At 36.2% G+C, this 25,445-nt stretch overlaps 1 protein-coding gene across 8 annotated transcripts in view; it reads right to left on the bottom strand.

Moving 5' to 3' along the window:
* Nucleotides 1-25,445, bottom strand: part of YAP1 (Yes1 associated transcriptional regulator) — an 84,180-nt gene that overhangs the window by 21,165 nt on the left and 37,570 nt on the right. For 4 of the 8 annotated variants that reach the window (XM_079313433.1, XM_079313435.1, XM_079313434.1 and 1 more), the window contains exons 3-4: nt 17,684-17,799; nt 9,340-9,453 (exon numbers count right to left, since the gene is read on the bottom strand). In XM_079313433.1, the coding sequence (XP_079169559.1) occupies nt 9,340-9,453; nt 17,684-17,799 (230 nt within the window). The remainder of the gene's footprint in view (nt 1-9,339; nt 9,454-17,683; nt 17,800-25,445) is intronic. The other 4 variants (XM_079313437.1, XM_079313439.1, XM_079313438.1 and 1 more) reach the window with 1 other exon arrangement.

Raw genomic sequence — 25,445 nt, 5'->3', positions numbered from 1 at the left:
GACAGCTGCTTGTATTATTTCTGACCACTGTTTGCTCCACTCTGCTCATGTACTGACTTTGCAATTTTAACTTTAAGAAGGAAATTATGTTTCTCTGATACTTTTCATTTTATTCTCTCATCCTAGATTCCCAAAATGTCTTCTAATGTTCCTTTTGAAAGCAATATCTAAAGCAGAAACACAGTAAGATCTTGAGACTTTGGTGTATACTTAAAACTCATCAATAAATATTAGGGGATAACTTAATGATATCATTTGGTAATGAGTTGAAAACTGAATCTAAAATTATAGTTTTTAAATTATTACTGCTATTATTCACACATCCACTGAAAGGATGTTTGTGAACTTTTTATTATTTCAAGAATGGAAGTGCAAAAGACTTCAAATTGATAAGATTTTAAACTGTCCTCAGAACAGGTCATGAAGATGTTTTTATGCAAATGAATTCTTTTTAACCATGAAATTAAACTAAGATATTTAGAAGAAGATGCTGTTAACTGAATTTTACTGACTTAACATATCCAAATGAAGAACCACTGCAAAAAACACAACCATATGATGTTCTATAATTATCTATAATTTCCAACAGAGTATTTAGTGAAAAAGGGGGAGGGTGGGGAACAAGGGGGAAGACATCTTGTTTCAAGTGACAGGAAGAACAGAGGGTTTTAAAGATTTTTGTTGTTGCTTTGGGGATGAAGTTTTCCTGCTTGCTTGTTTAGTGGGTGAGTTTTTTATTTTTGCATTCCTATTCCCCATTACTTACCAGGACATAACTGCAGAAATCTACACTCTACAGAATATGCTTATTAATGTGATCTCAGACAGCAGATTTTATTTTTTTCTACACCTCATGCATTTATAATGATCCTGACATGCACAACTCTTTTCAAATACTTTGAATTCAAAGGTGAAGAGCTTCATTTTATCTGTTAGATAGGACTTACCAGTTTCTAATGCATCCTATTTCTTACCTTCCATGGCTATGGAAAGCATTTAAATAAGGGGCTCTGCACCCACACAGCAGAGGCTGCAAAGACCTCACAGGCAAAGCAGGAACAAACATGTCTTTGTTTCTAGAAGAGGGGGATTTGAGGGAGGAGGAGGGGCAGACAAGTTAAAAACCATGGGCAACTTAAGACAATAAAAAAGATCTTGTCCTAAAATATGGCTTCACAGTCTCTAGAATACAGCCAATTGCAATTGCTGCAAAACATTTTTGAGAAAATTACTGATCTTCAAATGTAACACATTAAGTGTTCTACCCACAACGACAGAAATGCCTCTACTGTTCTGTACCAGACAATGCCTGACAATTCCTGAAAAAAGTTTAGACTGCTGTCTACATACATGAAAAATACTAAACAACCAAAATCCAAAGACAAAACCAAGAGAGAGAAACAATTACCAAGCATTGGTGCTAGAGAGAAAAGGCCGACAAATTTTTAACAACTCAAACATAAAAGGCTAATTTCTCTGCCAAGATCAGTTGAAAATCCCAAGTCCCAGCCAGTGACAATTTGCATTAACACAGCACCTCTCCCCAGTGCAGAATTACATGAAGGGATTGCACCCTTAATTATTAGTAGACACAGCTGAATGTTTGATGTTGTCTCTTTCCAATTTATAATCCCACCCTTCAAAGCTAAACCTAGTTTTAATCTGCAAATTCAAAGACATTATTTAGTTGAACAAACAACAACAAAGAAGTTCAGGATGCCAGCTTACTATAGCTGACTGTCCTTACTAATAAGAATCAATGTTTTCATTGGGGAACTTAAAAAAAAAAAAAAAAAAAAGGACCTTGTCTACTTCAGTTTCATTTTGGCTACAGTTAGGTTTCTACCTGGTGCTAGTTTGCAACACATCAACAAAGGCAAAAATCCTCTTTGATTGCACTTAAAAGAGCTGTGAAGAAAAAAAAACCCTACCAGCAGGATTTGAAAGAGTCTCAGAAGTAATAAAAACATATTCCAAGGGGCTTTTTAAAAAAGGTTTGGTGGAACAAGGCTTGTTGTTTAATCAGGATGTAAGTCATGTTTCTGGATTGTATTCTTTATAATATATTGCTACGTTACTCTAAGGAAATTTCAGTCAGTTTCATAATGCTGCTGTAATAAAACAACCTAAAAATTAGCAGAATAAAATATTCCATTGCTTTCAGTCTCTGATTAATCCTGACAAATAGACTTTTCTCTGGGCTCTCTTGCTGCTTTAAGTGTACAAACAAATCTTAGTGTCTTAGGCAAACAGAAATATTCACAGACTCCTGAGTTGAACTTTTGGTTAAAGCAAAATATATCCAATGAAAATACTATCACAGAATCATGTCCAGACTACAGATTGGGTACTCTGCATATATCAACTAGCTTCACTCAAATTAAATTAGTATTTTTTTTTTGTTTGTTTGTTTTACTACTAATATCACAACTGCTGGTTAAACAATATAAATTAAGCTCCTTCTTTTTCCTTTTGATAGATATGCCATTGTTTTTGAAGTCTTTCTATATTGTCAAATGTAGATGTGCAACAGCCATGCTGACTAAGTACCATTAAGACTCTGCAGCGTGTACAGACTCTTGAATCAGTGGTAACTAAACTGGAGAAAATGCTGCATCAGTTCTTTTCCCCTCATAGCAGTAAACAGTAGTATTTATAAAGCACTTTCATTCAATGTATGCCAGTTTCAGAAGAACTGAAATATTCTGTCCAGCCAGAAAAGCAAATATAAATGATATTCAGCAGTAAAGTTGAGTAAGTAGTTTTTCGGAACTTCTGCTCAATGTACACATAAAAACCAAAACTCTTTAAATAATGGGCTCTTACTAAAACTCTTTGCATAACTACTTTTCACTTTTTAAAAAGAAATAAATTTTAATTTTGGAAGGCTAATCAAGTTTTAAATTACTTGACTTACAGAATGCAACTGACACCATAAGTATTAGTACTACAGAACTATGTAAGACACACTGCATTGGACAGATTATGAGAAGAAATCTGAACTAATGGTATTTAAATTTAAATTCTATGTATGAAACACTGGAGACTACAGCAAGTACAGGTATCTGAGGTCACCAAGGCCCCATATGTCTGTCCACTGACTCTCTGGCAAAAGACACCAAAGTTTAATCAGCAAAGAGTCTACATAAGGCTATTATCTGTGAACAGTTTCACTGTTTAATCACCACAGAATTCTTCCTGGGTTAACTAACAAAAAGACTTGTTTATAATTTCTTATAACAAAATGTGTTAACTTTTTAAATACAGGGTTCCTTTAACTTATTTGAGTGGAGCAAACCCTGTATATATGCATCTGCATATCTTCATCGTTTTTTAAAAGAATTCCTATCATAAGCCCACTAGAAATGATTAAACAGAAATTACAAAATCCAGAAAAACTACCGTAAAAAACCCAACAGTATATTGTCAAGAAACACTTCTATATATAAGAAACTACCATCATGTTTCAACACAATTGAACTCAAAGACAAAAAACCTGATGTGTCTTTGAATTTGAGGTCATATATGATAAGATACAGACAATACAATTACTGTGTGTATGTATATCTAGATTACAGATTGTATTCAGAACGATCCACCTTCAACTTTTAACACCGTATGCTCATTAACAGAGAAGTGCAAACTTCTGTATTAGAAGTATATGGTGGCAAAAGTGTCCTTGTTAAGATTGCAGTTTCCTTTCACTATCACAGCTGCTTAGCACAACACTGCAAGCATGCATTTTTATTGGCACCCAGACATCATTAGCAATAAATCTCCTTTCTCAAACAGGATTAAATTACTCTGAAAACAAAACAAACCCCAAAACAGGTATAAACTTACATAAAACTACTGTCCTGATAAATTCTTACAAAAAGTGTGGGTTTCTCTCTTATAGTTTAGAAACATTCTACCTAAAGTAGGTAACTGCATCCTGACAATACTTGTGGACAGATTTAGCAATTTCTTCAGTGAACTGAAAAAGTAACAGGTAAGAGGTATAATTACAGCCTGCCTTCAAACAAATCAAGATTTCTCTTTCTGATATAATCGTACACAAAAAATAATTATTTATCATCATTACTATATCATTACCTGCCTTTTACAAAGGGATGCTTACCAGTGAAATTTCATCTGCCTCTGCAGATTTGCAGCAGGCTTTGACAGAAGTCACTGGCTCACTGAAAACTGATGCTGCTTCATCTGTACATATCTCTGACACACATACCATAATACAGAAGTCTTTACCCCATCCTAAGTGATCTCTTGAAACTGTTCTTCTGGAAAAACAGAGACAGGGAAGTGAAAAATCTAATACGACTAGACCTTTTTAGATGAATCAAATCCTCTTTTGTTTCAGAGAGTACATAAAGAGGATATGCCACTGCATTTGCAGATCAAAACCACTTGTGGCTCACGTTCTGCTTTTTGCATAAAAAACTGAAGGCAGATCTGGAACTTAAGAAGTCTAAAATGCTACTACAATCACACACAAGATCTGGGCTTTTATTTTTAATTGATTAGACAAAGGCCAACCCCCAGTTTTCCAATCTAGAGTTCCAATTCTATCTTGTCCAAAAATATATATCTTGAAAGGCTCCTACAAACTAATTTGAAGGACTATACATTAAACAAAGGGGTAGACAGGTAAGGAATAAGAAAGCAACAGTATGGAATACCTCCTTTTAATTTCTGGTATTTAAAAATTAGCAGATACTCTGAAGCTTAAGCTTTTAATTGTATTTCAAGCTTGTCGTGTGTTTGCTTGCTTTTTCTTTAAAGAGAAATGATAAATATATGTTTTGATGAAATGTACATTTTACTACAGTGTTTCTGAGTACGCTCTTTTTACTTTTACAAAGGTGCAGTCTTTTTACACTACAAAAAAAAAAAAAAAAGAAGCAGAAAAACCTGGTCTGCAATCTCTATACTCATACTGTCATCATCAGTTTTACTTCATTTTCTAATTATGTAGTCAAGCAGCTACCATACACAGTGCCCCTATGGCACTTTCCATAATAGTATTAAACACTGTCTTGCCTTACCTTTCCCCCTCATCCAAAATTCATGCAGAACTTCAAAGAACATTATCTCTAAGTGGGAGTGATAAAGTTGTGGCAGTGATTTCAACCTGAGGTCACATATTTTGCTACATACTCCATATTAATGCAGTTCCAAGAATTGAAGGACCAGAAGGAAAGAGACTGGGAGTGTGCAACACTGGTATGACCACTGGTTACAAGCCTTTAAAACCCAAGTTTAGAATAAAATAACAAGGAAGCTGAAACAATATCTTGTTTTACTCCAATCCCTACAGACACTTGTCTGACTAGTCTACTGGAGTAGTAAGGTCTCCACACCAAACTTAAGCAGAGAGATAGAAATCAACTGCCAGTTCCCAGTATTTTCCCACTCCAACTCATCTTTAAATTTAACATATTAAGCAACCTCAAAGGGCAAATTATTTAAGGTTGCATTTCAAAACCAAGTCCTATCATTGGCAAACTTGAGTAAGAGTTAAAATCCCTTTAATGGTTTTTGATACAAAACCCAATTTTTGGAAACAGCAAAAAAACCTGAACATTTTAAACCTCAACTAATTCTAGAAAATTTGATTTTATAGGAAAAGCAGCTGTTGTTCTACTGAACAGCAGCTGAGTTCACCCAACTCCAGCCACTCTGAATGCATAGCTGACCTGCTTCCTATCCAATGTTCTTTGAATATCAAGAAAATGCACTAGTTATCTGAAAGGCTTAAAAATTCAGTAGCATCTATGAAGAATGACCAAGGAATAATAGCAGAAAAGACAAAATGGTCCAAAAGGCAACTTCAACCCGACAGCCCAATTCCCTCAAGGCAAAAAACCCTCTACTAAATAAAAAAACCCAAGGCAAATTGAAGCATCTTACTATGAGGCCTGCAAGGGCACTGAGAAGGTAGGACAGCATGTTTTTACCAGATGCTCCACTAGACAGGAATCCTGCTGACACAGGCCTAAGGATCAATCCCCTCCCATCCCCACTCCTTTGATCCCATGTCATTTTTTATGACTGCCTCTGCTTGGTATAAGAAGACCCTCCTTCTGTAGATCTTTCTGATACCAAATTTTGTGAATTGCCCAAACACAAAACTGTTTAAAAGTTGTATTTGTAGAGCGGGAGGATAAAAGTCTGAGCCACAGGACTCACTGACACTTAAGTGGTGCAGCTGAAGACCTCAAACCCATTTCAAAGATGTTAGACTCGAATCTTAAAACTAAGTTATCTTCAACTTGGAGCACTCAAGTTTTAGACCCAGCCTACCCCACAGCTATTCTCACAGAGGCTCTTTTCTGATGCATAATTTCTAAAAGCCTGCTCCAAGAAAGAATACATACTAATTTCATTCTTTTAGTTTCTGTTTAAAAGCATGAATGCTATACCAAAATGTCCTATATACCAAGTAAGTCCACCTAAAATAATTTTTCCAATCGATTCTCCTTCCCCTCTCTCTTTTCTAGCCACAATAATGGAAAATTCCAAGAACTATTTAAAAAAGAGCTGTATCCACACCTACTAGAGAAAATAAAGATGAATGCAAAGCTTCCATCTGATGGGGATCATACAGAGACTTAAAGGCTGTCTCCCTGGAAGCTGGGAATTCAGAAGCAATAAGGGCAAAGACTCTTCATACCTTCTGCTTCTGAATACTGGAACAGAGGAGTATGTTTGCACATACCATTCAAGAGCTTTGTTTTTCTTCAATGGTTCTTAAGATTGGTGAATGTGGCAGAGAGAGAAATTAATTCCTCCTTCATTTTCAATCACCATTAGCATCACTGTAATAACCAAAAGCTTCAACCAGACAAAGATGAATTCATCCTGCTTCTGGAAGTATTAAAAGTCAAAAATATTGAAAACCAAGCCCTTATATTAAAGTACAAAGACAGAAAAGGGTATGGTCATCCTCTGGGGTAAAATACCAGCAGAAGTTACAACCTATATTAAGCACAGAAAAGTAAACTTCTGAGTCATTCACATGCTATTTAGGGTCACAGCACATATTTGTCGAGGATCTCCACATGGTCAATAAATGCAAGGCTCAGTAATTTAACTCTGTCAAACAGATTTTTTTCTTTTTCTTGAATGGAGTGACTTAAGGAGGTTGCAAGTAAAGCAACAAGAATAGAATTTTGCATTTTCTTGGCTCAAATGATAAAAACATAAACCACAATACAATGTGCACAACTTAGGTTTTCAAGGAAAACTTCAAGCTCAACAGCAGCTAGCAGCTTGTCTCTATTTGCCGTCACTCTAGATCAGAAGAGCCCACATGCTTTTTTTTCCTTTCCTGCCCCTTTCAGTTACACTTGAGTTCTTTGACTGAAAAGGTCTGGAACAGATTAAAAGTCCAACCACAAAATAAAGAGCCTTGGCATGTACTCAAGCCTGTCTGGGATACACATACACAGTGGGCCCAAAAAGGGAAGCTATGCAGTAAGAAACCCTTAATCAGTCTTTTGGACATTTCTAACTTCTTTCAGTTTAACTGCACAGCCTTAACATTTGATGGAGTTTCAGTATACACAAGACAAGCAGCTTTTGACCTTGCAGTTGGACCACTCTATTTACAGGAATACAAAATAGTTGTGAAAAGCAAGATTCATCTCACCCACAACCCCTGTCCATTAAGGCATTTTCCACAGCCCTTTTTAATTCCAGTCCATCTTTGGAAACTATAAAGTAATGCATGCAAAGAAAAACAGATACCCTGCCAGATTACCTGAGTAAATATAATTGTAAAAGGCAACACTGATTTTTAAAATTACTGCTTCCTTTTCAGCCTTATTCACATACTAAGTAATTGTGAAGTTGCAAATTACCCACACACTCTTCTTGCAACATGCAAACAGGTCTGTAGCTCTGGCTGGTGTTAAAGCCAGCATGGACATTTGCCAAAGCTGACACCCCACCTTTGGGCTCAAGTTGCATAGTGGTTCAACCTGTCTACAAACTGGTGAGCAGTTTATAAACAAAGTGTGACAATCTGGTGTTCTCCACAAGAGTAAATGGATGTTGTAAGCAAGCACTCAAACCTACAGACCAAAAATGAAGAATTTTGAACAGATATTTCAGGAAAAAAAAAAAACCAGAACAGTGACTGTTGAGTTTTGTAGCTCTGTATTTATATGGCATTCATGGAGTTAATGCCTCTCCCAAAAGGGGCCCACAGTTGTTGTTAGGTCAACCCCTGTAAAGCTTCAAAGGTTTTGCATCCCCTCAGCCTGACCTACTCAGTGATCTGCACACTGTTTTCATTTAGCTGCATTGAGTCCAAAAGTAAAGCCTGAAAACCACAATGATCTTTTTTTTTTTTTCTCCTACTGTTTTTCCATGGCTCTGGAAAAATAACTAAAATCCAAAGGAGTTGAAAATAGTAAGTTTTTGGGAAAACAAATCAAGGACAAGCTAATAAGGCTGACACACATAGGTCACAGATTTACAAAAAACCAGAAATTGTAATGCCATACTAAATACCTCACTTGGACAATCTAAGAAAGTAGTTTAGAGTCTTTACATTATATGTGATTTCTATTCATAGTCATCAGTGCCAATATTTTATTGAAAAGTTTGCAGTTCTGCTCTTCATGCAGATCAAAAACATTACTGAAAAAATTACATAAAAGTTCTGTTTTGTTGAATTTCTCCAACTAGACTTTAGACTTCTTCTCCATCTTATCATTAAGTGATCTATTAAGCGATCACTAAGTGATCATCAAGTTACTATTTCTATTTCCAATATTACGTAGTTTTTACCCCACAGAAAGGTTATTAAAGTAGGAGCAATAAAACTAATAATTCCTTATCACATTGTTTAAAACAGAAAGTTTTGTCATGATAATCACTGTGACAAGCTGGAATTATAAGCTGGTATATGTCTCAAGTGTATTTAAATAGCATGAACTATTATTTGACAATGCCCTCTTAAGATAGCACAAAGGAAAGTAAATATTTGTTTAGGAATTAAAAGATTCTTCTGTGGTGAAGTGTTGCTAATTTAAAGGGATGAGTGAGTTTGACTGAAACTGTCTCAATAAATAATTTCTGAATGTCACCACTTTGGGGAACTGTGTATCATATGGCATAGTATCAACCCATAGCTGTAGAAACTTGGGTAACATACAGTCCTAAAGAATATAAGTTAGTAGTTTTTATCTTTAAAAAAAATCTTTAAATAAGGCTTCTATAAATCAAAATATGTTTTAATCGTACTATAAAAAGTTTTCAAAATATGCCTGGAAAATTAAAGCTGAGTGAACTGAAGCAAATCAAGAATTCTGAATTGAGATGAACTTTTACCAAAGCGTGGGTCAAGCCTTGGGTCTAGCCAAGATGTGGTCTTGTTCTTATGGTTTATGTAGTAAATTTCTCCATCCTGGGTCATAGCTTGTTCCCATCCATCGGGGAGTGGGCCTGCAATATAGAAGGAAGGAGTTGATGGCGGGCTCTTGTTTGCTCCAGCTGAAATTGATCTAAAAAAAATTTTAACATTTTACATAAATAACAGTAAATGAAACAGAAGAGTTTCAAGCTCATTTCTGGGATTAAGTGCAAAGAAGTGCTGGGTGGGAAACCAAGGAACAGGAAACACTTCTATATTTTTATTTAGGATTTGGACTTTAATTTTGAACTTGTTTGTATCCTTTCATACGCTTTTGACACATCATTTTGCTATATCATTCTAATAAAAAACCAGCAATAAGTCTAGCCTGCCAGAATGAAACCAGCATGAACACCAGGATAAAGAAGCATAGAATAACTCTACCTCTCACAGGTAGAATTAGGTTCATCTAGTGATTAAGACATGGCAGCAGTAACAAGCTAACACTGAGGAGATCCTGAAATTTTCCTGTCTTTCACAATTAGAAAAAGAAGTAACAAAACTAATTTCCCCTTCACCACATACTCTAACTTTCGGTTAAGCATTCAAGGCTTAAGCAGACAAAAATGCAAACCTGAAGAACAAGGCAGGCAAGCAAGCAATGGCAAAGCAAAGGCAAGAAAATACCACGAGCAGCCACAAAGACACAGTGCTATGAACAGCAGTGCAACGCCTCTACAAGCAGAAAGCACACACAGGAAAAACTACTTCTTGAAAATGGTCAAAGGGAGGTACATAATGATGCTGTGGAGTCCACAGCTGATGTCTGAACACGGAGTCTTAGGAGTGATTCCCATACATTCCCATCAGCAGCTTTCAAGAAACTACCTTTCATTCCTATACAGTTCTTAAATGCCTCATCCCCATCCTATATGAACACGTACATTCACCCATACTTTGATTAGATTGAAAACTAGTTTAAAAAATTATACTTATCTTATCTGGCAGGTGCTTTACAAATACATGGTTTTGAATTTTTATATTCACACTGACACAGACTTTTAAAAATATCTAAATTAGATACAGGAAGATCCTCCCTGTATTTTAGATTTAAGTACAATCCTCACATTATACAACAAAAGATTCACTACATGTTAAGAATGTAAAAGAAATGAGAACAAAATCTGCTGTAGCAGCAAGCCATTGTATTTCAAGTCCTTTTACTCTTCCTCAGTGTAATACAGCAATACAACAGCAGAAGCCATCTGGTGTTAGACTTGGACTAACATATTATTCTGTATAATGTAAGATACACTAAGCATACACAGACATCATTATTTCACACATGAGATCCAGATATACTCAAAAATACATGTCTATCTGATAAATGTCTACTATATCCATCTTCAAACTACATTAGCTCTTGACTATAACTTTGTCCTGAAGTCATGCTCCTGCTGAAGAATTCAGTCTAAAGCTGGGAGGAGAGGTGGGGAGGATAGATTTGTTTGCTTAATCTTGAAAGATGTTCTTGGAGAAATGTCAAAAAGAGTAAAAAAATAATTCAATTGCATTCCAGTAATATCCCAAGGCATAACCAGGACAAGAATTTCTTACTGTGGTCTTTGAAGATCCCTTGCAAATTACATTTCTAATTTAAACTTTCATTTTGGCTCGGAAAACAAAGCCCTTCTCTAACAACTTCACTACTCCACCATTAGAGCTACGGATTTTCAAGTGAGGAAAAACAGTGAACACTAGACATTTTCTTCCCACTTCTAATGCTCACAAGCTTTAAATGTTGCCTACAAGTAATGAGTACCTCAGCTTTAATCAGAAGTTAGTGAACAGGCAAGGAAGTGACAATACTGCAAATAATTCTTAAACCCTAACATATTCACTTTACAAAAGGACTTTGATGGAGAAATGAAAGCTTCAGTGCAAAGAATGCTGTAATTTGTTACCATACCCAAAGACCAGCCAGCTGATCAGTGAGATGCTTTTTTATAAAACTGGGGCACAGGAACACAGAGACCCACACCCCATCGTCCAAGCATAGAAGTCAATGGAGAACCAAACCCACTCCTTTACTGCTGGGCCAACACACTAGCCATGTGGGCAGACCTTCTCACCACCATTCTCCTCAGAGTCCTGCTAAGCCACACATTCCTTGGATATACTCAGCAAGAAATTATTTGTGAATTGCAAAGCCAGAAAAACCCTCTTTGGGACTTCAGAAAAAACAAAACCAGCCTTGGGGTGTCAGTCCTGCTGAACACTGAAAACTGTACTGGTCCAGCACGTTCCTTTGTAGCAAGTAAGAACAAAATGCCTTTGAAGAAGGCTGCCAGGAGCTGATCAGTCCATCCAGCTGGTGGAATAATGCCACTTACAAGATTCAGTGATCTGATGAGTATTAGCTTACTACTAGAGACAAATGTGGCAAGGTTCTCCTCCTAAATAAAATGTACATCTGTGGAACAGAAAGGTCCATCTGCTCACCTGGTTGTCACAGCAGCTAGACTTCCTTGCTAAGTGCCATAAGTGTCTGCAGAAGCAGAGCTTTTCTCTCTAGAAACTTCTGGCATCAATAACTTTCTTCATCAGTAGCTTTCTTCCTTGTACAACAAACTGCTCTCATGTTTCTGCTATCATCCTTACATATTAAAAAGGCAGTTCAAAAACTGAAATTATTGCCTTCTGTAATTCTTGTTTGGTTTTGTAAGTAATTGTGAAACTAGAAGACAGGTCTGATTTTCTAAATGGTCACTTGACAAACTCTGTATTAGAGACAAGTACCAGAGGAAAGAATTAAACCCACACTGTGGAATAGGAGACACATTCACCCAGAGCATATAGGAAAATTCTTTTACAATTACATGCCCATTTTGCCCCAAAAGGCTCAAAAGAAACAGAATTTTCAGCATTAGATAACCTAAGTCAGAAAAGCTAAGTCCTATATTGCTGCTATTCAAATCTTCTCACTGAAGTTTCCAGAATCACCCTAGCTCATGTTGTATAGAAACAGTAACACTGAGTCTAACCAAACGTCCATCTAATCCAGTCATCTAGCCTAGGGTGATGGACAGATCTTGTCAGTCGCTGAAAGTAGCTCATTTAGTGACTACCACACTCTATAAACTTTTAAATAAAAGACCAAATACATATGGAGATCTAAAAGGTATAGAGGCTATGAACAGTCACTTGGCTTCCAACTATGCTGGGCACTGGAACAGCTCCCTAGGGACATGGCCATAGCCCCAATGCTGAGAGAGCTCAAGAAGCATTTGGACAATGCTCTCAATGGTGTGACTCTTGGGGATGTCCTGCACGGGGCCAGGAGTTGGACTCGATGATCCTTGTGCGTCCCTTCCAAATCAGGATATCCTGTGATTCTATCACAAGTTATTCCTTGGGCCAGTTTCTGTCTGCTTACTAAGTGCCAAAATATCTCTCTTTCAAGTACTTCTCCAGTCTCCCCCCCTAACTTTTTTAAATATTTAGCACAAACAATATCCTTGCAACATGGTCCCCTTCTAGCTCTGTTTGTTACCTCCTTCGACAATCAAACACTATCACAACTGTAAGTTTGGAAATCTATTAAACAATTTGCACAGGGTGACACAACCCTTCTAGATAGGGAACTCAGCCTGCACTGTGGTACTTTCAAGGACAAAGTTATCAAAAAATTAAATTCTAATTTCCAAATGTAAGCCATCTTTACAGAAGTACTGATAAGACATACGTCTGTAACTAAATATTTACATAATGGTGTAACTTCATATAAATAACATGTAATTTTAAAAGCCTGTGTGTATGTCTCTTTGGTGCATGTCTCCACTTTTTATGAGCTTTTTTTTTTTTTTTTTTTTAAACATTCTCATATGCCATGGAATCTGGAATGCAAAGCAGAGCTTGCTGCTGGCAGACAGAAAGCAACTGGAAGAGTAATGATCAAAAATGTAGTAGAGATTCAGCCTATGCTGAGATAAGAAGTGAATCTTGCAAGACTATAGTTCCTAACACTTAATTTTAAAACAAAGATATACAAAGCCATATTATATCAATAGGTCAATACATGTAAGAGGGTATCTGCATCTATCTACCAACTAAATATGCATGGACAACCTAGGAACTAGAATACATACGTTCAACAATAGGAATCACCTTCACCTAATACAAACACTGATCTCCAAGACCTTTCCTAATCTTTCTCTGTGAAAGCTGAACTTTACCACTTCAGTCACTGTGGTTCTAAACTTCCAAAAATTACATCAAAGTCTGCAAAATTTACTTAAAGTACACCTTTATCCTGTCAAATTAGTATAAAAAGACACTATTTGAAAAGGGGCAGGTTATGCAGATGAAGAACTAATTGAACATTACGGCCATGCAGATACTTAAAAACTCGAGTTTCACAACTGATTGTAGTATTGACTGTATACAAAACAGAATTTTGTAGTATGACTGGCTACATAGGAACGAACAATCTGCAACTGAAGTGAGCAAGGATCTAAGAGAAGAGCTAGAACTTGTTTTAGTAATTGGCATATTCCTTCCTACCTTCCTGTCCCCTGAGAGTTGCAAATTCAAGTGTTCATTTTCTTACCAACATTTAACAAGGCACTACAACCTTTATTTAAGAGACAATGGAATTACACTAGGTCTACAAACTTCCACTGGAAAACTCAGTTTAAAACTGCCACATAAGAATGAAGACAAAAGAGGGAAAAGATGTAATCTCCTCCAAAACAAATTATCTAAGATCTATCTATAAGAGGCTAAAGTATGTAGTGCTGTTATGCATGATTCAAGCATGATTCAGGAAGTAAAAGTATCTGAAGAACAGGAATATATAAAGGCAATTATCCCATCTCTGTTGTATCAACTGTAATTGTATATGCAACAGCCATTGTTTATATTCAAATGTATAAATTTACATCAGTAGGAAATGTATAGGAGATGTTCCTAAGAAGAACAATGTATCTTTATTACTACCTTTTTGTTTGCTGGTTTTATATCAACACAGAAGAAACTATGTTCTTTTTTTCCTGTTCTTTCTGTTTTCCTTTAGGGAAAAAATGGTTGGAAACATAGCACAAAAAAATCAGAACAGTCACAATGAATTTTTATATATATGTGGCATATTTACAAATAACAGTCTTATTTCCTTTCCACTACTAAAGATGCAATCCTCTTTCACAGATTAACCAACAAATGCCATTCTAAAGAGCACTGTGCTCCTTCTCTGCATACATATGGCCCAAACTATTTTAATTGATTACATGCAGTAAACCAAGTTAAGAAAGACTGAGAGAAAACCCCCCTTACTTTTCACATACTGATGACTTCCTATAAAGGATGTAGCTAACTAACACTCATAGAATAACTCATTCACAAAAATCATGCCTGGAAAACAGGTTCAGATGTCCATTAACTTTCTTGAAGAAATGTAATTTGCAGCAAGATACCTGGTTCTCATCCAGTCTTCAATGCCTCAAGAGATGGAATTTTTTGAGGCAGATAACCTAAAGGTTTCAATCTCATGCTAAACTACATCTTTCCCATTTTTATATTTTAGCAAACTTTTTACTTGCCCTCATCACATCTTTCCTGAGTTCTTCTTCCCCTATTTATGCAAAAAGACAACAGGTTTATCTCCAATACGCACACATAAGCCTTCAGAGTTCTCATCTCTCTGCATGTTCAGTTTGTTTGTCTATTCTTAATTCTAGCTAATGCCAAGAACTCTAATTTAAAAGTTCTAAAGGCTCTCAAGAAAGCTTCCAGAAATCTCTCTTATGTTTCAGCACAGTAACTTGACTTACAGGCTCCTGTGGCAGAACACTAGAACTTGGACAGTAACTTTCAGGGCTAACGAGCACCATACAAGATCTATACAGAAAGGAAAATATTCTCCTTTGGGGCATTTCAGACACTTTTTTGCAAGTCAGTGATCTCCAGCTGACACAACACTTACACTCGCTTTTTCCCAATATCTTTCATGAAAGGCTCTCAGCCACTAGGGTATGTGTCACTGCCAGCAATATTTCATAACAGGAAACTTCTGTCTTAGAGGTCTCAACTTGATTTCCCAGTTCTTGAGGATGAATACTCAAATTAGAACATTAAGTAGTCTTAAATCTGAGTGCCAACATCATGACTGTAAGTTCCACTGTGCTGAAGCGATACATAGTTACTCCACTTTTCCATTTCTCTCAAAGATTATTCAAGAGGCTACCAAGGAAGCATAAACTACCATGAACTCAGTTATAAAAAGTAACAAAACTAGGTATAAGAGACTTTAGTAAAAACATAAACAAAACCAAATTTAAATTACCATCATAATTTAGAATGAGTACATAAACATTTGCCAGATCAAGTATCAGAAACAGAATCACATCCAATAAATGCAGTTCAGTATTATTTAATTCAAAGCAGACTTTTGTTAATAGCAAATAGGAGTAAGCAAGTCCATCCAAAGAGCCAGTTCCAAATCCTACTATCTAAATGACTTAAGTTTAAAAAAACCTAACATCACATAACATGCGGTGCAATTCAGTAAACACGAGAGTTCTGACTCCTTCATGCACTTTATCAGATTCAGAGCACTGTGAAAAAAAAAAAACTTCCCAGATTTTTCAGTTGATATTCAACACAGTATCATCTATGCAATTAAAAATAAATGTTCAATGAACTTGTATCCAAGCAAGTGCTTTCTCAAATCACAAGACAACCCACTTGCACATTTCAACTGCTCTTCATTGTATGAACAACAATATCTATGCAGCATCACTCTCTCACACACATCAGGTAATTACATGTGAATTCTTCATGTTGTTTTAAAAATAATCCTTGTGTTCAGACTGCTACCTTCTTTTCTAGTTTATCACCCTATTACAATTTAACAGTACATTTTTTTGCTAAGGACTCTTCATTTCTTTCTGAGCACACAAAGTGATTTCTACTTTATTATCAATATTTTTTCCTGTCAATTCTTGGTACAACAGAAGGTTTGAGGAGCTACCTTAAAATACAGAATTTATGTCAATATTGAAACAGCAAGCCTCTAGTTTTAGTACAAATAAGTGAAAAGGCAGGACAGATCAAGGGAATTGTTTCCTTTCTCCTATTGTCCCTCCTTAAGAAGTGTCCCTGCAAAAACATACCACCTCTATTGCTGCAGGTTTCCTGGGATAAATTTACAGGAAAAATAATCACATTGTTTTATTTTCACATCAGAGCTTGAGACCTTAATTGTTGTGAATCACGACTTCCTGAACTTGAACAGGACTCATTTGTTTCACGATAATCCAGCCTCCTGGCCTAGCCAGCAAAAAAGTTTGATTAACTTCCCCTCTAATACTCAGTCATGAACAGCACAGTTTGGTCACGCCTGTTAATCTTTTGGTATTGTCTGCAGCACATGAATTGCAGCATGAAACAAAGCTGTCTAAACAGACCACAAAAAGCAGCACCAGAGAATAACCCTTGGCAAGTACAGGAACAGCAGACACACACAAAATACAGTCAGACTGTGAGAAAATAAATGTAACATGAACCTCAGGACAGACAGGAGGTGACAAAGCAAGACAAAGACCAAGCACTCAAACTAGCATGGCACTAAACCTGTCTGCTTGCTTTCTGCATAATCAGATGAGAGAGCTCTGAAAAAATACAGTAGCTTCTATAGCAAGAACAAGAACATTTTACTGCTGTCTAGTGACAGCCCCCCACTAGGCCAGCTGAAAAACAATTCTGTAGTCCAGGAAAAGACATCCCCAGCTAGAGCAATAATGACCATGATACTGGATTTTGGAAATAACAGAAACACAAGAGGGAAACCAAACACATCTGCTTCTAAACAAGGTTTTCAAGGTATTTGCTTAATCCATTTAGGGAGGACAGGAAAAATTATATGTTCACATTAAATGTAGAAAATGTAAATAAATGGCAGTATACCATGTCTAGTCAGTGAGCAAATGGAGGCAGAACACTGTGAAGCACAAAAGCTTTCATGTAAATAGATATTAATTTAATGGAAATTCATAAATTTAACAGAACTCTTTAGTCAGAAGAAAATAGACAAATAATTCTCCTTCCTTAAAAGTTTGAAACATTCATTCGAAAAAATAAAAACACGTACACAAATTCTCTTACTTCAACTATCAGCCTCTTGCTTGATATAGCAGACATTAACAAATTTCGAGTTTCAAACCAGGGTAACTAGAAGAAACTTATCAAACTTGACTCCTTCCCCCTGATTATAACAGCTTGTGGTCTACTTGTATGATCTTTTTCATAAATATAAATTTTGTTTACCTGATGCCGAGTTCATGATGTTCTGCTGCACAGAAGGACTGGTGGGAGCTGTAATATTCATCTGGGAGAGCATGGCCTTCCTAGGATCTTGCCATGTTGTTGTTTGATCAATGTGACTAAGACAAAACAAAGAAAGAGTTAGGACAGTCATGCATTCACAACAACGACCTGCTAGTACAGAAAGTTTAACAACAAAAGGTTCAGCCTGCCAAAAACAGCCACATACAAAACCAAACAAGAATTGTTTGGATTCTCTCCAAGCATCACTGTATGTCAGATTCTCAACAAGGTACACATTGCATCTTTGGTTGTGTAGGTTTTTAAATATTCAGCTTCACTGAGAAACATGCCACATACAGCAATACTCCTTTATCTCTTTTTAAACCCTCTTTATTTACAATACATGGTGCAACATAGTAAAGACTGCCCTAAATATACTGGACTATACATAAACCCCTCATACTGGAGAACAATTTTTCATTTTTCTGCTGGTGGGTTTTGCAAAGCAACGAAAACAGGGAAAGATAATACAGATGTAAAAACAGTGAACTGTAATGCTTCACAGATCATGTGTTTAAATTACTGTGCCAGCATGTGCTACTCCTCCCCTGCATTTCTGATTTGTTATATTTGCTCAGCCCAGTTCTGGCAATAGTGGAAACTGGAAAAACATCACTGTACCCATAATAACACATTCATCTATTTCCATTTAACTCTTATAAAAATCCATGTAACACTGTGAACCAATAAAATGTAAGGCACATAATTCAGAACCTTTATTTTTATATACTTTTGTATATTTTATATACTTTATATACTTTTATACTTTTTTTGCAGTATAAGAGTGCAGAGTAAGAAATAGAAGGAAAAACATTTTCTCCCCACATTACAGAACCATTTTGACAGTTAACTGTAGGAACATACTCGAACAACATTCATCAAATTTTCAAAACATATCTGAACACGGGACAGGTGAATGGAGTACAGAAGAAGCAGCTTTAGATGTACCTCCAATTTTCAGCACAAGGACAGCATTACTGATTCCTCAAGACAGCTTAAGTATACCATGTGAAGTACAGTTAAGGTCCATATGGAGCTGTTAACAAGGATAGCCATTTTAGGCAGCAGCAGCTTCCAGCTTTTCCCTAGCTCAGTATCACTTCAGAAAAGTCAGCATGTTCCTTACATGACCAACTGGACTACAATCAGCAGTCTTAGAGCCAAGAGCCATGCAGGAAAACCCTCAAAGTAAGCAAGTTGATGACATTAATATCATACTGATCATATAACTTAGTTCAATAAGGCAAACTTTTTTTTCTCTCCCACTCAGCTCAGTGCTTCATCATCTACATATCCATTTCCTCTACACCCTCCCTCAAAGCCTTTCTGTTCAACCTCCATCAAATCAGAGTCCTCATATGTATCTTACCTGTTCCATATCCTGAGCGTTTGAATGCTATATACTAAGAAGCCACCCAAAACACATCACAACAGATCAGTGCCTTCCTACAAATTCCAAATAATGCTCAGCAACTGATGGAACACAAAGCAGGCAAGCCCCCCACTTACAGTTTAAATACTTGTTTAAATAAATCCTAGTAATACATGGAGGAATACAGGACTTAATTTTGTTCGTATCTGCAGCATGTGGACCAGGGTAACTTAAAATACTGTATTTTTAATTATCAAGTTAAGTATTGAAACAGGATATTCTCCACAGGTAAAGATCTTTCCCTCTATTTTGAACAGCAGCACATAAAAGGTCTCAGTGGACGTAACAAGAACTGACATCAACACTACATTATCCTTCCCTAAATTAAACAGTTTTTTTTTCTCACTGTAGCTGAATTATATGACAATTGCCCCAATCTGTACATTCAAGATCTTCTACTTTACAAGAGCTTCACCATATCTCAATAAGAAACTAACGTCAACACAAAAGATTAAAAAACATTAGCGAATTATATGAAATCAATGTAACCTTCAATCAGCCACTGTATGCAGTATGTATTATCAAATTAAAACTTAAAATTCTACCTACTCAGGAACAAGAAACATACCTCTGTACTGTGTGAACAGAACAAAGTGAGTAAATATTCCTGGAAGTAAATCAAAATCTCTAGGATAATCAAGCAATGTAAGACATTTTATTTCACAGAATAAATTCTCAAATCTAACATCTATCTATCTGGCACCATTAATTATTGTTCATTTATGTCGCAGAGAAGCAAAAATTTGTTAAACTGGACGAACATAGTACAAACTAAGGAAATCAATTCAGATTGTACCATAAATGTAGGACTGTGGTAAAAGACCTTAGAAAAACAAAGCTGAAACACCCACCACATGCTAAGCATTTGTTAGTAAAATTATGTCAATTCTAGAATTAAGAAGAGTGTCTGTTCCAAGACACATCACCCACCATCCTCCACCAAAAAGGACTTTCAAAGTGCTGTGCATTACGAAGAGCACAAGGTGCATTTCCTCACCCATCCACAAGTTCTACAAATACAAATTATTCACATTTTGACAAGAACAACTTCAAAGAAAAGAAAAAGGTTCTCATTTTATGCATATAAAGAGCATTTCTGCAGTTACTAAGAATCAGAATTTCCAATTGAAAGAAATCTTTACTGGCATTAAATACTATCACATGCCTGAAGATTGGCAGATTCAAATTCTAACCTAATTTTAGAGTTTAAGGTTTGAGTTTGCTGTGGTGGTGGTTTGTTTTGTGATTTATCTTTTTTATTTTTTTTTTTTGAGGGAGAAAGGTGTTAAATATTTTGATTTGAGTTTTTGTTTGTGTAGGTTTTTTTTTTTTTAAAGTACATTGGAAAAAACAAGCAGGAGATCTAGAAACCAAAACAAGAAAATAAAACCAACTTTTTATTTTAAGAACCCTTTGGGTTTATTAGTAGACTAATAAATTAACACCATTTTAAAAACAAAGAACTCATTTGCCCTTGTACGAAGTATAATATACCTTCCCATGGATTCTTCAGTTGCTGCACTAAAAAGACGGGTACTGTTTTGTTAAAAGCCATGTCAGAAACAAACTAACACATAAAAGCATACTAAAAGAATTACTTACATGCTTCAAGAAAGTCTTATCTCAGAGGCCTTCAAAATTGATACTCTGTAGTTTGTGTTGCAACTACAGTGTCCCCATTGGCGGGTATTCCAGGGTATGCTGAGAACTTCATTTGTGTAACAGGATTCCCAGTCATTATAAAATCATGTCTTTCTTGCCCTTTTTGCTTTTATTAGCATAGAGTCACCTATATATGCTACATCATTTGCAATTAGAACTTCCCTTGCATAAAACCAGATATTCTTAGGATGTCCATTATTAACATAAGCAGGTCAGAACCACAAGACTGTTTTACTGAAGTGTGCAATAGAAATGTAATGTTAGGAAGAAAAGCAAAGGAGAATGAACAGGTATTTTAATCCTCAGTACCAGATGAAAATACTATATGAAATTTCTGCAACAGCAAAAAACCATAAGAAGTCTGATCTACATATAAAAGAATATATAAGAATAAGTAATTAATTGCTTCTCAGTATATTTGGACATGACTCTTCATGAAAGGACGTTTCAAAAATTTAGTCTCAAACACAAAGAAAGACAAGCTGTTCCTAAGTATAAAAGCATCACTGTAAAATCTATGCAAGCATCTCTCCATAATGCAATGCTTGTGTTTTAACAATCTAGACAAGATGAGTATTTTATGTCTGTGAGAAAATTATTTTCAGTCTCTAGTGAACTTGAAATGAATAACTTTGGATTTTGGTTTTCAAATTTTTGGTACTGTTAAGAATTCACTGGAAATCACATTTTATGAAAAGCAAAACACGAACACATACCACTGACCACATCATGACAGACCTCCCAATGCTGTTGACGTGGCATTGAGTACTTTTTGTTCTGGGGATAGCTAGGGAAGTCTTTGTGTAACATAAGCAAGTGAACAAATGAAATTAAACCTAATTATGTTCTATTTTTGGTGTGAAATTTAAACTTTTCATTAGATCCCAAATGTCAGCTGCTCCACTGACAAGTATGTCACCTATGATTCTGTTTTATGTTGCATGAATGAGATGCAGATTCTATTCTTTCATTTTTGTCTTCCTAACCAGCTAGTTTCTTTAATCCACATAATACATTACTTTCTGGAAGGTTTTCTCTTTTTGTTTAAATTTTTCTATTAACTTTAATGACTACTAAAGAGAAAGTGTCTCCTCATAAATGCCAGAATTATTTTAGAGCTCTCACCAGTATATTTCAGCACATCAGGTCTTGATGTATATAACGAAAGTTAGCTCTCCTGGTAATGCCAGGAGAAACTGTGTATTTCTGCTCTTGAAGCCACCATAAATTGTCAAAAAAAAAAAAAAAAATCAACTAATCTCTTTACCAAATCTTATACAAACTTGCCCTGTGCACAGGCAGTGTAGGGTATACGAAGATATCCACATAGCTATCCTTTTAGCAGGCAGAGAAGAAATCAGAATTATCTACCTCTGCATAGGCCTGAGCTCTACAGCAGAATACCAGTGTGGTGGTCTGACCACATGGTAGCTGTTAAAGTAGCAGCATCCACTAATTCAAGAATAGATGCATATTCCTAAGAAAGTGGCAATAGCTAGAAGGCCAAGATCAGTTTGGCAGGGCTGATGAGCTAGGGGGATTCCCACAGGTAAATTTTCCATAGCTGCATTTAGAAATGGGATGAAAAAGAGGGTTTAGAGTATATGGAGCCTCAACATGAACTGGTCTAATTACCACTCTCAAAAACTGGAGTGTAGCATGCAGAGAATTCTGGGTTATGGCTGCTGATGATCTTAGGATATTTACACACAATGGAGTGGATTCAGCTTTGCCTGAGGATAGAAGGCGTGACATTCTTTGTGCATGCTCTCTTTTCCTATCCTATTCAGGGGGTTTTGAGAAGTGGAAAGGATTAAAACATGAATCTAAGTCTTCAGATATATGGGACATTTTTAATTAGCGTAGCTGACTTTGTAGGTGCTGCAACAAAATTACATATTTATACCTTAAATACATTACTTGAGATTATTTCAATTCCAAGCAGCAACAGTACAGAGAAAAGCCTGAAGGGAAGATGAGACAGCTCAGTTAGCAATTACATCTACCCTCACAGTCCTCCATAAACATTCCCCTGAATTTGTACCATTCTTAAACAAGGAGACACACTTAAAGTGGTCCTAAACACTTTAAGGACTTTCCAAATGGCTTTGTAAAGAAAAAAATTCAACAAAATCCAGGAAAGGCTGATTACAGAGCAATGAAAATCTCATCTGCAGAGAGATTATATTCTACCCATTGTTGGGAAAGCATTGTTTCTCCACTTGTGTTGTCCATTTACTTGCAGTATTTCCTTAGGTTTCAGGACTATTACTATCTAATTTATATAAAACCACATGGCAGTAAAATTCAGAACTTCCTAATCGCACTGCTTCCCAAAATCAGAAAAAACCCCTAACATTTGTAACAGTTTATCTTGTAGGTAAAGGATGGTAATGTCTCCAGGCATGGTCTAATTGCCTGAAAGAAACAGAAACATTGATACAATTTTCTGAATATTCCTGCAATACATAAAATAGCTATATTTTTGAGTTTTCCTTATTCTTCCCCCTGCTTGGCATTAACTAAGTGCATTAACTAAACAAAGCTTGTGTTGGGCTACTCCATCTACACCACTGATCATGCTCTCACCAAACTGCACCACAATGCCAGAGAGCACACCGGTGAAATGACAATAGACAGTTCTAACCTTCCTTCAGATTGCAAAAGCATACCTTAAAATTAACATACAAGTGTTCAGAGTGAAATCCTGTGGTGCCACAGCTGTGATTTCCTTAACTTTGAAATAAAAGCAAAAAGTAAGAGAATGGTGGGCACAAGCTCCCTGTTGATCAGGTGTGAAGAGAGCCCATCAGAGCCCAAGTTCCTTAACCTAAGTATGAAATAAAACCACATATGCTATCCTATGAAATTACAGTTCTAGGCAGCAGAAATTATTCCAGCAAATTAATAGTTTGAATCTGGACTAGAACAATGCAGTAAGGAAAACTTAAATGCATCTGACAAAAGTCTAATTTGTCAAGAAACAGATTTTGCACACAGTCATTACTAGTCAGACAAGTTCTTCTACAAATCCCTCTGGAATTTATTCCTAAGGTTGTTGAATATTGCAAGACACTAACAGGTACCAGAAATTCCAGAAAGCATGGCCCATGAGGCTGTGGACACTGACAAAGAAATAAAAAGCTTTTACAAATACACAAAACACAGTATTTAGTATTAAGGTATTCAAAGGCAGCCCCCATTAGCACTGGCCTACCTGCAGACAGTGCACAATACATACACCACGGACTTAAAAACTAAGCTTCCCATTCTGAGTATAAACACCTCTCAGTTTTGAAGCTGCAAAACAGCACTGCACTTCTTAGGAAAGCACTCATAGAAAGGTCCTCACTTCAGAGTGTGTAATGCTAAAATGGATGTGTGGGCAGTAGGCAGTCTGACCACACATGGATGATTAACAGAAAGAGATGAACACACGATATGATGTTCAAAGGTTGGCCAAGATAGAACCACTTTCATTATAATGTGCTCTTGAAACAACTATCTTTTGACAAAGCAAAAATGGAAGCAATAACATGCTAATTTTTGCATTTAGTATTCTTTTTCCTCCTGCTCCTTTCCCTGCCCTGCAGTTAAGGACCTCATATAGAAAAAGCAGGGGTGGTATCACAATGCTTACTTCCCAAAAGTATTATTGTTGGATTCTTCCGTCGATTTCCCAAATAAAATAATTTTCTGAGCTTCAGGAACAAATAAGGAGTATGAGGACATTTTCATTTCCAGAGCTTTTCCCATTACTTTGAAAACTATAAGACACAACAGTATTATAGAGACCAGAAAAGAAAAATTCTTGTTTTATAGTCTTTTTACTAGTTCAATTATTTTCCAAAGTCTATAAAGGACTAAATACTGTGATCACATTCTGTATCACTGGATTTATTTAAACTTCCCCTCCCAGTTCCCCAACAGAAAAAAGGGCTCTTTTTTAAAAAAAACAACCCCTCCCTTTCTTTCTACACTACCCCCAAAGTTAAGAAGTCTGATTCCTATGGCTAAGTCATTCAGCATGTGCAAAATTCATCTTTTTTTCTCTCCTTAATTTTCAATGGAAGAGATAAAAATGTATCACCAAGGAGGGCAAATCTAAAGGAAGAACTGTCTCTGATACTATTTCAGATGAAATTACTATATTTGTTTGACTTTACAGATACTCGCCTACACTCCTGCTTAGCAAATGCAGAAGACCTCCTCAAGATGCCTTCTGTAACACTGAGAACCATTTTGCCTTCTGTAACACTAAAGATTACACAAACACTAGCTTTTGTATTTATTAAGGGAAGGCAGATAATTTTCAGAAATGATGGGCTGTGGAGTACTTTATCACTGTAGTGTCCTTTTATCTCATCTCATTTCTCTCTCTTAAAAGGAAAGAAAGCAAGAGGGAAATCAAGTGCTTCTTTGCATGAAGAGAAGCCAGGCAATTTTATGCCTCTCTCAAAACACCCTACTTTTGTTGCCTGAAGGTTTTCAAGTCAGAGAGGCTTGCCTAAGCATGCTGCAATAAAAGCTGCTATAGCCAGCTGTCTTAGTGTCTAAAGGGGGTTGTTCCTAGCAATCCTGTCAATTAACCCTGAGGCTAACCAACAC

This window comes from Erithacus rubecula (genome assembly GCF_903797595.1).
Source record: "Erithacus rubecula genome assembly, chromosome: 1".
NCBI classification, from domain to species: domain Eukaryota; kingdom Metazoa; phylum Chordata; class Aves; order Passeriformes; family Muscicapidae; genus Erithacus; species Erithacus rubecula.
The sequence above is the reverse complement of the archived record's forward strand: the minus strand, read 5'-3'. Positions and strand labels throughout refer to the sequence as shown.